Source organism: Gasterosteus aculeatus, chromosome 11, assembly GCF_964276395.1.
Source record: "Gasterosteus aculeatus chromosome 11, fGasAcu3.hap1.1, whole genome shotgun sequence".
Lineage (NCBI taxonomy): Eukaryota > Metazoa > Chordata > Actinopteri > Perciformes > Gasterosteidae > Gasterosteus > Gasterosteus aculeatus.
The window spans coordinates 11,400,743-11,412,429 of NC_135699.1; the positions used below are offsets into that span (position 1 = coordinate 11,400,743).

The 11,687-nt window shown below is 40.0% G+C and overlaps 1 protein-coding gene across 2 annotated transcripts; it reads left to right on the plus strand.

The window, feature by feature from the left end:
- Positions 1-4,738: 4,738 nt before the first annotated feature.
- LOC120827645 (cytochrome P450 2K1-like) lies at positions 4,739-8,658 on the plus strand. Of its 2 annotated transcripts, XM_078083767.1 has the most exons (9): positions 4,765-5,088; positions 5,592-5,760; positions 6,374-6,529; positions 6,904-7,064; positions 7,207-7,386; positions 7,570-7,711; positions 7,886-8,070; positions 8,140-8,281; positions 8,375-8,658. In XM_078083767.1, the coding sequence occupies exons 1-9, from the start codon at positions 4,900-4,902 to the stop codon at positions 8,584-8,586; spliced, it is 1,536 nt and encodes a 511-aa protein (XP_077939893.1). In that variant the 5' UTR covers positions 4,765-4,899; the 3' UTR covers positions 8,587-8,658. The 2 variants fall into 2 exon arrangements, with proteins under 2 accessions (XP_077939892.1, XP_077939893.1); XM_078083766.1 differs by having other exon boundaries at positions 4,739-5,088; positions 7,886-8,281.
- Positions 8,659-11,687: the final 3,029 nt, after the last annotated feature.

Sequence of the window (11,687 nt, forward strand, 5' to 3'; positions counted from 1 at the left end):
GCATGAGGAGACCCAATGGGAGGGTTTTCAGGTTTAAAATTGTTGTGACATGAAGATAATGAAGATGATGTTCGGGATTTCTCTCACTGCCTAATAGATAACATTTGATTGTGTGAGGACAAGGTTTGACTGTTCTCACAGTTAGTGCTTCCCGATCAAATAAACTTTGGATCAATGTAAGATTAGATGTTCCTTTGAGTCCCAAAGCAGGGATGTTTACACTGCAGCAAACAGGATGAAGTGCACACACAGTATACGTATAACCATCCACTTTCAAGAAAAAAGATTAGTTCCATAAACATATTGCAGTACTAGTAGATTTTTATATTTCTTCTTGGTGAAGGTGGCCTCTTGAAGACCATGATGGGGGAAATGTTTTTAGGTTTTACCGTGTACCCCTGTGGTATCAAGTCATTTGAATAGATTCAACAAAGGAGTAAAGTGTCACTTATCAAATAAATTAGACCGGGCACTGGTTTTTGCTACCATTTGCATAGAGCATTATTTAATTAAAACATAATAGTGGCACATATACAGTTGTTCATTTTTCATGGTACAGTACATGTATAGAACACAATGACGTAATTTCCCTGTTTTAGATATGATGACTCGGATTTCAACACAACTTAATCCTTTGACATCAGCAGAGCAAATCTTTCCATTTCTATGTAACTACCATTGCTATTTATTTAATTCATACTTAATGAGTAAAACAAGTGCAAATACATGAACAAGTATAACAAAAGTTTGAATTAAGTCAAATCCTTATCCTAAGCCACATATCTATGACTGTCTGGAATGTCGGTCTCTATTTTTTCTTCACACACATGTCTCGTGAGATAAACAAAGCAGTGTGAATCATGAAAAGCTGTAAATAAAGTGGATTACAGTCGAGTGCTTTTTTTCTTCCATTAGGACAGTAAATACATTTCAATCCGGAGAGACTTGTTGAAATTTGAACAATGCTTTATTATAATAGGCATAATATGATATTGCAAGTTGTTTGGGGCTTGGACTCCATCCTGCCACAGGATAGACCAGACCCGACCCCGCCCCTAATCAACTGGCCGTGCACCCCCAGGGAGGGAAGAGGCCACCAGGGAACGGCACATCCCGTCCAGTCTTGCTGACTGAATTTTTGCCTAAGCTTCATTTGTTTCACTTGTGTGATTAATGAGTAAGGATGTCATTTGAATCCTCAGGTTTTACACACAGTTTAAAATGCATAGCAAGAATAATGATACACATAAGCAGGGCTGTAGTGGAGGGTAAATGCACGTAAACGCAGTTTACGCATCTCTGGAATTTTGGAAATAGCATTTAGGCACCTTTAAATAGCGTTTACGCTCCTCGAAGTGGCGTTTACACACCTCAAAGTTCCCTGCGCCTTGTATTCTTCCATTGGAATAATCCGAAATAAATTTGGTGTCATTTCAAAACACCTAAGACTACGTTTCATATTGTTGAACATATAAACTCTGTAGTCTGAATCATTTTCATCTGTGCTGTCTTGTCTGTGAGCCTCCAATCAGCGCCTTGCGGCTGCGGCAGCAACACCAATCAGGATGTAAACACACACACACACACGTTGTGGATCAACCCGCCTGCTCGGAACGGATTCATTAGTTTTTGGAGCTTTCTCTTAATGATTAGGAGCAGGGGAAGTGTTAACTTGCAGGGTGGCTTTTTTTACATTACACGGTTCAGCTGTAACACCCTGGGCCTCTTTTCCAGAGGCCTTCATTTTTTTTAAGGTCCTAATAGAGGTCCTTTCTTTTGTCTTCCCCCCCACCCCCTTCGCTTATTTTTTTAGGCCTACACATACTTTTCTTTACTGTTTTCTTGACATTTAATAAACTACAAACTAGAAACACATTTATTTACTGTCATTGATTGTAAATGACTTTAACTGATGACATAATGGAATATAGCCAGGACAGCCTTACAGAGTCGCAATGCTTTGTGTTGGGTTGCTTTGCATATCGTTGCATCGCTTCGAGGTCTGTATGAGCACAAAATTCATAGTTTCAACTCTAATTTGAGCACTACACATAACCCCATGATCACATGTAGCCTGATGCGCCTTGATTTGAAGTCACAACCGCCTGTTTTATTGACACGTTGGAGCATAATCTTCTTTGTCACACGATTCCTTTCTCCTGAAGGCTAAATATCCTCATGGTGACACACTGTTACTGGAACTTGTTTGGCAGGAAAACCGAAACATTGGTTCACAAGACCTGGACAATGGAGGCGTAATAAAAAGAACTCAGACCGGACAGAATGTACTCTGAGGATTCATGGTCTTCTCGTTTTTTCAGCTCGCCACTCCTCCAGCATCATGCACTCTGTAAATCCTATTCATACATGCATCTGATTCCTGCATAAAGCTCTACAAACCTGTGGTGAGGGAATTCAAGTGGACCAGTGAGGCGCTAGAGGATCGTCGGGCGTGTTTGGACTGGACAGACTGGGATGGGAAGTTATTTTGGATAACAAAATGCTCTCCCCCTTTAAAGTAAAAAAGAATTGGTATAAAGGATAAATATTTATTTGAGTGTGGTTCATTTCTTTCTTTCAAAAAATAGCTTTGAATTTAAAAGTATACATTATTTCAAAACATGTAAGAACCGTAACCACTTTGCAAATGTGATTGGCTGACCTGCACATTCACAGTTAATGAAGCGCTCCACACAGCTGTTGTTAAAGCGGCGGGGCTTCTCTGCAGAAACGAGAGTTCATAAGACTCAGGCCCTTTCTTAATACCTTAGACGGCGAGAACGTACTTGCATTTCCGCGAGAATAGACTCGGGAGACGGACTCGGGAGTCCTGACTCGGGTACAGGAGGACGGAGAACGGTCAATTGGAAAGGCACCTCACTTGATGACGTCACCACATGACCACGCCAGCTAGTCTTGCAAATACATTTTAATACGGTTCTTGACAAGTTTTTTACTATTATCAAGCTTTTGTTTCGTTTTCATTTACAATTAAACATGGTATATATAAAATGAAGCACCAGCGTAAATATACATATATATATATATTTCAGTAATAAAATAATTAGGCAAAATATCTCAATGGATCAGATCAGACGTGTTATACAGTCAAACATCTTTTTAAAGCCGATGAAGAGGAGCAACTGTAGTTTGTTGTGCTGCTGAACTTTGGATTACACTGACAGGTATATATATAATTTATATTCATATTGGACTGAAGAAACACAGGTGAATATTTAATTCAGGGATTTTGTATTACATCAAACTGCATAAACTTTATAAAGGTTTTATAAAGTAAGAGGAGGTTGGATACAGTAACAATAATTTAACAGTTAATATTTTACTGCATAGGGCTACATTCCACACACACACTGTGAGATGCATGTACTGGTAAAATATATTATAACATTGTTTTGTGCTAAAGCCGTGTGTCAAGTGTCCTGTATTTGACCCTGATGTGTAAAGAGCAGCATGATACATGCTTTAGAGCTGTGTCCTGAGAAGGGAGGCCGGTTAACTCGATCTCCTAGAAGCTTCTAAAACAAAGGACTCCTGTTCATGGCCTTGGTTCATATCTTATTCGGTACGAAAGTTCCGGATCCACATTTTTTACTTTATGTCAATTAATTATGATTTGCACCGGCCACTGAGGAGGATCTTGTGTGTGTGTGTGTGTGTGTGCTACCCTCAGCTTCACCTGGGTTCTTATCTCAACCTGCTTTGTAGCTTCTCGTAACTGGCACGGAGAATGTTCTTCACATGTGTATAAAAACTCAGCGTTTCTACTGCTCGACGTCATTACACCGAGCGCTGAGATACGTGCTGGTGTGTTTGACCTTCTGCTTGCAAGCAATAGTTAGAGCCAGATATCTGCGGACAATTGCTCAAGTAATCTTTTTCTCTTCTAAATAAATGTTAACTTTTTGACTTTAATTGATCAACGTGCTGCGATTCTTCTCATCAACCAACTCGGGGGGATTGGAGATCCTGACAACACCTACCGTTTGTCTTCTTGTTACTCAAACATCAAGAGGCCGATAATCAGTGTCGTGGTCCTCGTACAGTTAACTGCACAAGCATAACTATAAATTACATTTGTGATGTACTTGAATCTCTTCTGTGTCTCAATGAGGCTACATACCGTAAGATAGATGACATGATCATTAGTGATTAACGTCATTGTATTTATTATCTATGATGCAGGGATTAATAAAGCTACATTCTTTAGGATAGGTGACATCATTAGTGATTAACATGGTATTTCATATCTTTGATGCATCAAAGGTGCTACAGTTAGATGTACATTTTCAAACAATGAAATAAATAGAAACATTTTCAAGCACATACAAGCATATGCAAGCAGCTGACCAGACATTAGATATCTTACAGAGAAATATCCTTAATATGTGGAAAATATTTATTTATTATTATTACAATTTACAGGCTCCTCTCTGCGGGCTGAGATGAGGCTCACTGGTAACTGCACCTCACTTCTCCAGCATCCACGGAGCAAATTATTACCAAGGCTGAATGTTGACAAACTGGCTGCAGAAATGTTGCTTAAACAACTAACTTCTCGTCTGAAAAAGTCCTAAAATTACATTCCGCGACGTAAATATTTTATATTTATTCTCGTAAAAACCGTTGTGTTTATTTTCCTCTGTCGTTGTTGAGTCACATCCGGGTATTATGACCGTTTTAGGCGAGATGCGGACTTTAGAATTGGAACAGTAATCAGACTGTGACTGATAACGTTTCACTGATAACGTAACACCAAGAACGCATATTGAGAAAGATCTGCCTGCGACTATTAGATATTTATCCCGCCAGCGTACTTTTCACAAAGCTGTTCAGCTGAAAGATTTCTTGAGAGGACTGCATTCCAAACGTTACGATATCATGATGTTGGAAGATCTTTTCCAGTCCTACGTTACAGTAGCTCTGATGCTGGTCCTCATGTGCATTCTTGTCTCCTATTTTTTCCGCTCCAAAGACCAGAGGAGGGAGCCTCCTGGACCTCAACCTCTTCCCCTGCTTGGTAACTTGCTTCAGATGGATCTCAAGAGACTGGACCGCTCTCTTGTTGATGTGAGAAATGTGTTTGTGAGCGAGATGATACGAGATTTGAATGATGGGTGGCACACGTGTGTTTCAATCGAATGGTATTTGTATGACTGCAATTTGTAATACATGTTATTGTTTTAACACAAGATATTAGTGTATGACATTTAATATCTTCTCTACAGTCATTTTAAATGCAGATTTGGAATAAGTGTTCATGAAACTGATCATATGAGGTGTTTCTATCTTCTTTGTCCATGTTTGGAATTCCGAGTGATGTTCTTGGATTTAAATACTAACTTTTTTCAAAGTTGTAATGATCAAATGATATTTGAATTCTTGTTTGCAATTTGTAATACATGTTATTGCTTTAACACAACACGGGATGTCATGTAATATCTGCTCAACCATCATTTTAAATACAGAGTTGAATAAGTGCTTTCTGTCTTTGTTTGGAATTCCGTTCTGGTGATTTAAATACGCTATCCTTTTTTAAAGCTGCAATGATTACTGCTTCTTGTGTGTCATAGCTTTCCAAGAAATATGGATCCGTGTTCACAGTGCATCTTGGACCCCAGAAAGTGGTGATTCTGGCAGGATACAAGACCGTGAAGCAGGCACTGGTCAACCATGCTGTGGAGTTTGGAGAGAGACGAATCCCTCAATTTGGCAATGACTTGATGTTAAGCGATTCACAGAGTAAGTATATTGCGGATTTGAGTCATAACCACTCACAGAATAGGTTTATCCAGATGACACATACAGTGCATTTAATGTTATGATGCAATCTACAGACATAATAGTTGATTTTAATACGGGTGGTGGTGTTTCAAATGCGCTGTAATGCAAATGTTATGTAGTTTAAAATGAGTTGATACTGTTGCAGGGTATAGTTGTTGTGATTGGCCTTGGAGGTGTGTGTGTGTAAAGAATGCAGCTGGGACAATATTCTCTTGCTGGGGGGATATTAGGCACTCTTTTAGTGGCAAGAATAACGAGGCAGCCCCCTTTAGGAGCCTCGAGTCATTCAGGCTGACGATGGATTGAGAGATGCAAACAGGCTTTTTGACGCAGGTGCAGGAGGCCCAGGAGGAAAGATGAACACATGCTTTGTTCCACACAGTAGGAAAAAAACGTTATTCTCTTGATCTGAATAGCTGCATTTTCTTCTTGTGCTCTTTGTGTAAAGTGAAGATCACTGAAAAAAATAATTCGTTTTGCCGTGCTGCCATTTTTCTGAAGATATTTTAACACAATTTTAAATATTCAAATAATATTTCACAAAAAATGTTTGTTCTTGATTTTACTTTAGGAAAAGGAATCATTTTTGCCAACGGGGAATCGTGGAAAGAAATGAGGCGTTTTGCTCTGAGCAACCTGAGAGACTTTGGGATGGGAAGAAAGGCAGCAGAGGATAAAATCATTGAGGAGATTCATTATCTGATCGAAGTGTTTGAAAGACATGAAGGTAAATCGTCTGTCACGGTTTGGCTTCACGTCTCGTTTTATTTTGTAGTTTCCCGCCTCTGGTGCTCCTGGGTTAACTTCACTTCCTGCCTTGTCCTGTCTTCCCCTGTGATTGTCTGCCGTGTCATGATTGTTTCCACCTGTGTCTAATAACCTGCACCTTCCCAGTGTATTTAAGCCCTGTGTGTCTCTTGTGCCTTGTCGCGTCATTGTTGAATGTCCCCCCCCCGGCATTTAGATTTTTGACTATTAAAGTTGTTTTTCACAACAGCGTCTGGGTCCTGCCTACATCACGACTCTTGACATCATCTCCTTTATTGCATTCAGTCTTCCATATTGGTGTTTTGTTTTTCATCATTCATTTTTTGTTTATAGGTCAACCCTTCAGTACTGCCCAGTCAATGAACTATGCAGTCTCCAACATCATCTGTTCAATTGTCTATGGCAGCAGATTTGAATATAGTGATAAAGAGTTTAAACTCATGGTAGACCGAGCAAATGACAACATGCAACTTGTAGGTTCTCCTTCAATACAGGTACCACTTTGTATTTCATTAAATAAACTATGAGAAGTACCTTGTCGGTTATGATAATTACTCATGGGAATCCCTACTAACATGATATATATAGATAACAAATATCCTGCTGAATGTGTTATTCTCTTTTAAATTCCAACAGTTGCTCGACATGTACCCGTGGATATTTCAATGGGCGAGCAACAGGATGCGTCTCAAGAGGAATGTTGTTGAAAACCAAAAACAAATAAAACAGCTGATAGGACATTCACAAGAAACCTTGAATGTTCAGATGTGCAGAGGATTTGTGGAATCGTTTCTAACACAAAAACAGAAGCTGGAGGTATTAAAATCATAAAATCACAATTTCTTAAAACATTTTTCAAAGTTTCTTTAATCACTCATAAATTCATTAAAAACATCCTCTAATAACAACGGTCAATAGCTGGAAGGTGACAAATGGTTGGGGCTCCTTATAAAAACAAAAATTCCAATCGATTTTATATTCCCTCTATTCATGAATAAGGATTCAGGCATCACAGACTCTTACTACAACATAGAGAACCTGGTGTCGACTGTTGCCAACCTCTTTGCGGCTGGTTCTGATACGACATCAAGTACGTTGAGATGGGGACTGTTGCTCATGGCCAAATATCCTCAAATTCAAGGTAAGTGATATGTTTAGACCTGCTGCATGCTGATAAGATCTAACTAAGACTTAACCTAGTAGTTGATGTTTAACTATGAGCTTTTAAAAAGTTCAGTTTTTTATATGTCCCATGGTTTAGTTGAAGTTGAACTTTGAGGCAGACTCATATTGAACCTATACGATATAAATCCAGACCAGGTCCAGGAGGAGTTGAGCAGGGTGGTGGGAAGCCGTCAGGTCCGAGTAGAGGACAGGAGGAACCTGCCGTACACTGATGCTGTCATCCATGAGACACAGAGACTGGCCAATATTATCCCCCTCTCCATGCCTCACAAAACCAGCCAAGACGTCACTTTCCAGGGCTTCTTCATCAGAGCGGTGAGTCGCCACGTAAAATACACAACTTGGTCCCAAATAATGCATGCTGCTGATTTCTTCTGTTTACAGGGGACCACTGTGTTTCCTCTTCTTACTTCTGTCCTTTATGATGAGAGTGAATGGGAGAGCCCAAACTCTTTTAACCCTTCCCACTTCCTGGATACGGAGGGTAAATTCATCAAGAGAGACGCCTTCATGCCCTTTTCTGCAGGTACAACTTTGTTGGGATGTTTCTTTTTAGTGCTTAAAGATTCATACCAATTCTTAATATGCCTAAAAACCTGCTGTAACTCCTCGTTATCAGGTAGCAGGGCGTGTCCTGGAGAAAGTCTGGCCAGGATGGAGCTGTTCCTGTTCTTCACTTCCCTCCTCCAGCGCTTCTGTTTCACTCCTCCACCTGGAGTTAAAGAGGATGATCTGGATCTGACTCCACCCGTGGGCTACACCCGCACCCCTTCACCTCATGAGCTGTGTGCCGTCAGTCGTGAGGGAATTCAAAATGAGAAGATAATTTAATAAGTAAATGGGATAACAATTTAGCTAAGACTTCGTTTCCTATTGTTGAACATATAAACGACGTAGTCTGAATCATTTTCATCTGCACTGTATTGTGGTCTGTGGTCAGTGGCTTGCGGCTGCAGCAGCGACACCAATCAGGATCCAGGAGGCGTGTAAACACACGTTGTGGATCAGCCCAGTGGTCCCCAACCTTTCTTACATCACGGACTGGTTTCATGTCAGACAATATTTTGAATATTTCGAGAAGGTCTGACGCCTGGTGACGCGTAGATTAGAAAACAAGTCAGTTCTCAATGTGAAAAAAACATGCTGTATAGGCTATTTATGATGACCTAGGTAGTACATGAGTGTTCCTTTAACTCATGTTGTCAATGTAATTGACAGGCTGCTTAACTGGTTAACTCTTAAATTCAACATATTTTTTAAGGCAGTGATAGGACAGGCAATGATGCAGAGAGCACAGGGAGAGGAGAAACACCAGGTCCAATAGAGAGAGAAGCATAGAGGAGCCATAAACCCCAGAACGCGCGTTCTGGGGTTTATGGCTCCTCTGTGCAAGGCAGGACCTGACATGGAGGACAAGGAGGCCCTCTGGGCACTACTGTGTCACTACTGTTGACATACTTTTCTTAAAACTACAAACTACTAACACATGTATTCATTGTCATTGATTGTATATGACTTTTACTGATAACATAATGCAATATAGCCAGGACAGCCTTACAGAGTCGCGACGCTTTGTGTTGCGTTGCTTCGCATCGCGTCGAGGTCTGTATGATCACAAAATTCAGAGTTTACCCACCTCTAATTTTACCACTACAGCACTGTCAACAAGTAAGGCGTCCTCGGATGGTATGGATGTGAACAGCATGATATAATAACATTTTCGACCTTTTATCTACCTTATAGAACTTTTGTAAAATATTTTTGCAAAGGGTGTTCTCCAAAAGGACCAAAGCGGGTTAAACCCACAATAAAAACGCCTGCGAGTCCACATCCAAGGATACCTGGGGAGGTAATGAAGTGATCATCGGGTGATATAGCATAGAGAATGACCAACATGGCGAGTTGTTAAAGGAGATCCGGGATTTGAGCCACACCACCCAGAATTTAACAGCATTAGTGGCCGAGCTCTGTTAATCGCAGGGCGAGACCAAGGGAACCATAAAACATTATATGGCAGTACAAGAGAAAGCCGGTTTATGGAGCAAATTTAAGTGATTCTCAGCAAAATACATACACTTTGTAGGGTTTCAAAGTTGCACTTTTGTGGTCAACCCCTCCCGTCAATCCCAATTATTTATCTCTTGTGTTTCATGGAGTACTGAGACATTCAATACAGACTTTTACACACTACGTGGCCTCACACACCAGGGGTCCTCAGCGGTCAGTAAACATACTCAATAGCAGGGGTGGAAGTAACAAATTAAAAATACTCCCGTTACTGTAATTAAGTAGATTTTTTAGGTACTTATCTTCGAGTGTGTGATTTTATTCATACTTACGGTGGCCCTGAAGTGCAAAACACAACGGCAAATAGGAACGCACAACGCAAATAGAAAAGCACAGCGGCAAATATAGGAAAACACAATGAAATTAACTCCTTACGGAAAGGGTAGGGCCTTATAGCAGAAGACGGACCCTTCTGATTGGACAGACGGACTGTTGAAGCACCACGTTGTCCCGTTTTGACGTGAGGAACGTAACGAGCCTCCAGCAGGTCGCTGCTGCTGTTTACTCGTCACCCAGCTGATCAAGCTAGCGTTAGCTCGCTAATAACAACAGTAAAGCAGTTAGCAGGCCTAAGACACGTTTTTATTTAACGTTACTCACCTCTTTTGGACCATTACATTTTCAATCTGTTGTGTTGTATTTCGTGCTTTGTCCCATATCGGTTATTGTTGACAAATATATTTGTGTGTTGTGTTGTGTGTGGGTTGTTTTTTACCTGTACTTAGATGGGGTGTATACATTTACTTAACTTGCACTAAATGATAATTTAATTTAACAAATAATAATTTAATGAATAAGTTTCAAGTGAACATGGGAGGGTGTTTGTGAGTGAGAGTTTGTGAGTGTAGTATAGAGAACAAGTTAAAACAAGTTTCTGTTACATTTTCTGACTTGTGTTTTTCTTTATTTTTTTTATAAATTATTATGTTCAAGGAGCAACCTGTATTTTCTGAAGTATTTTTGCAATGTGAATTTGCAGTTCTGTTTTAGAATAAAGGGTTGGAAATTAAAGCTTTTTAATGCACTCCATCCACTATCCCACAGGTCGAGAGACCTAAGACCTGATTTGTCTTGCTGTTTGCAACGCGTTTGCATGTGTCGGCCACCGTAAAATCACCTGTAATTTTTATATATTGTTCATCTGAGAAATGTGCTTGGAATTTGAATTGTATACATTGAGTATACACACAAGTATTTTTTTAACACTAGTACTTTTACTTGTAATTGAGTACAATTTAAGCAATGTAACAGTAGTTGTACTTGGGTACAAATTTTCAGTACTCTTTACCCCTTTGCTCAATAGACAATAACTCGTCACAGGAGAGATTCAACGTCTGGTCTAGTGTGATTAAACTCCAGCAGGCTGCCAGGGAGGCCCAACTCCCATTGATCCAACCACATGTTGAAGTCCCAACACATCTGTCCTACTAATACCGATTTACCACTTTAAGTTGTCTATATTCAAATAATTTGTATTCTTGTATTCTTTTGGTATGTGGATGGATGAGATGTCTCCCAGCAGACAGGACTTCAGAGTTTTTGTTCTTTAAAATTCAAATAGTGAACAGCGTGTGGTGAGGAATAAACGTGATGAGGAAGCTCTCGAATGTCTTTTGGGGTTTTATTGAACAGTAACATAGAATAATTCTGCTTAATAGTCACAGCTCTTTCCCCTGGGATGGTTCTGTTGTCTAGAAAAACGTTTTACTTGTACCTGCTTCACATATATTGCGCCTTAATCTTGTGCCCCCAGAAAGAAGGACCTTGAAGACTGATACAATATTTATGGGAAATGTTTGGATGGGATTGACCACAAAAGTGCAACTTTGAGAACCTACGATGTCACTGTAATTAGCTGATTCAGT

Excerpts from the sequence above, each read along its gene's own strand:
- LOC120827645 (XM_078083766.1), top strand. The coding sequence starts at position 4,900 with ATGATGTTGGAAGATCTTTTCCAGTCCTACGTTACAGTAGCTCTGATG. Across the intron at positions 7,387-7,569 it reads CACAAAAACAGAAGCTGGAG|GATTCAGGCATCACAGACTC; the intron begins GTATTAAAATCA and ends TTCATGAATAAG. Across the intron at positions 8,282-8,374 it reads CTTCATGCCCTTTTCTGCAG|GTAGCAGGGCGTGTCCTGGA; the intron begins GTACAACTTTGT and ends CCTCGTTATCAG.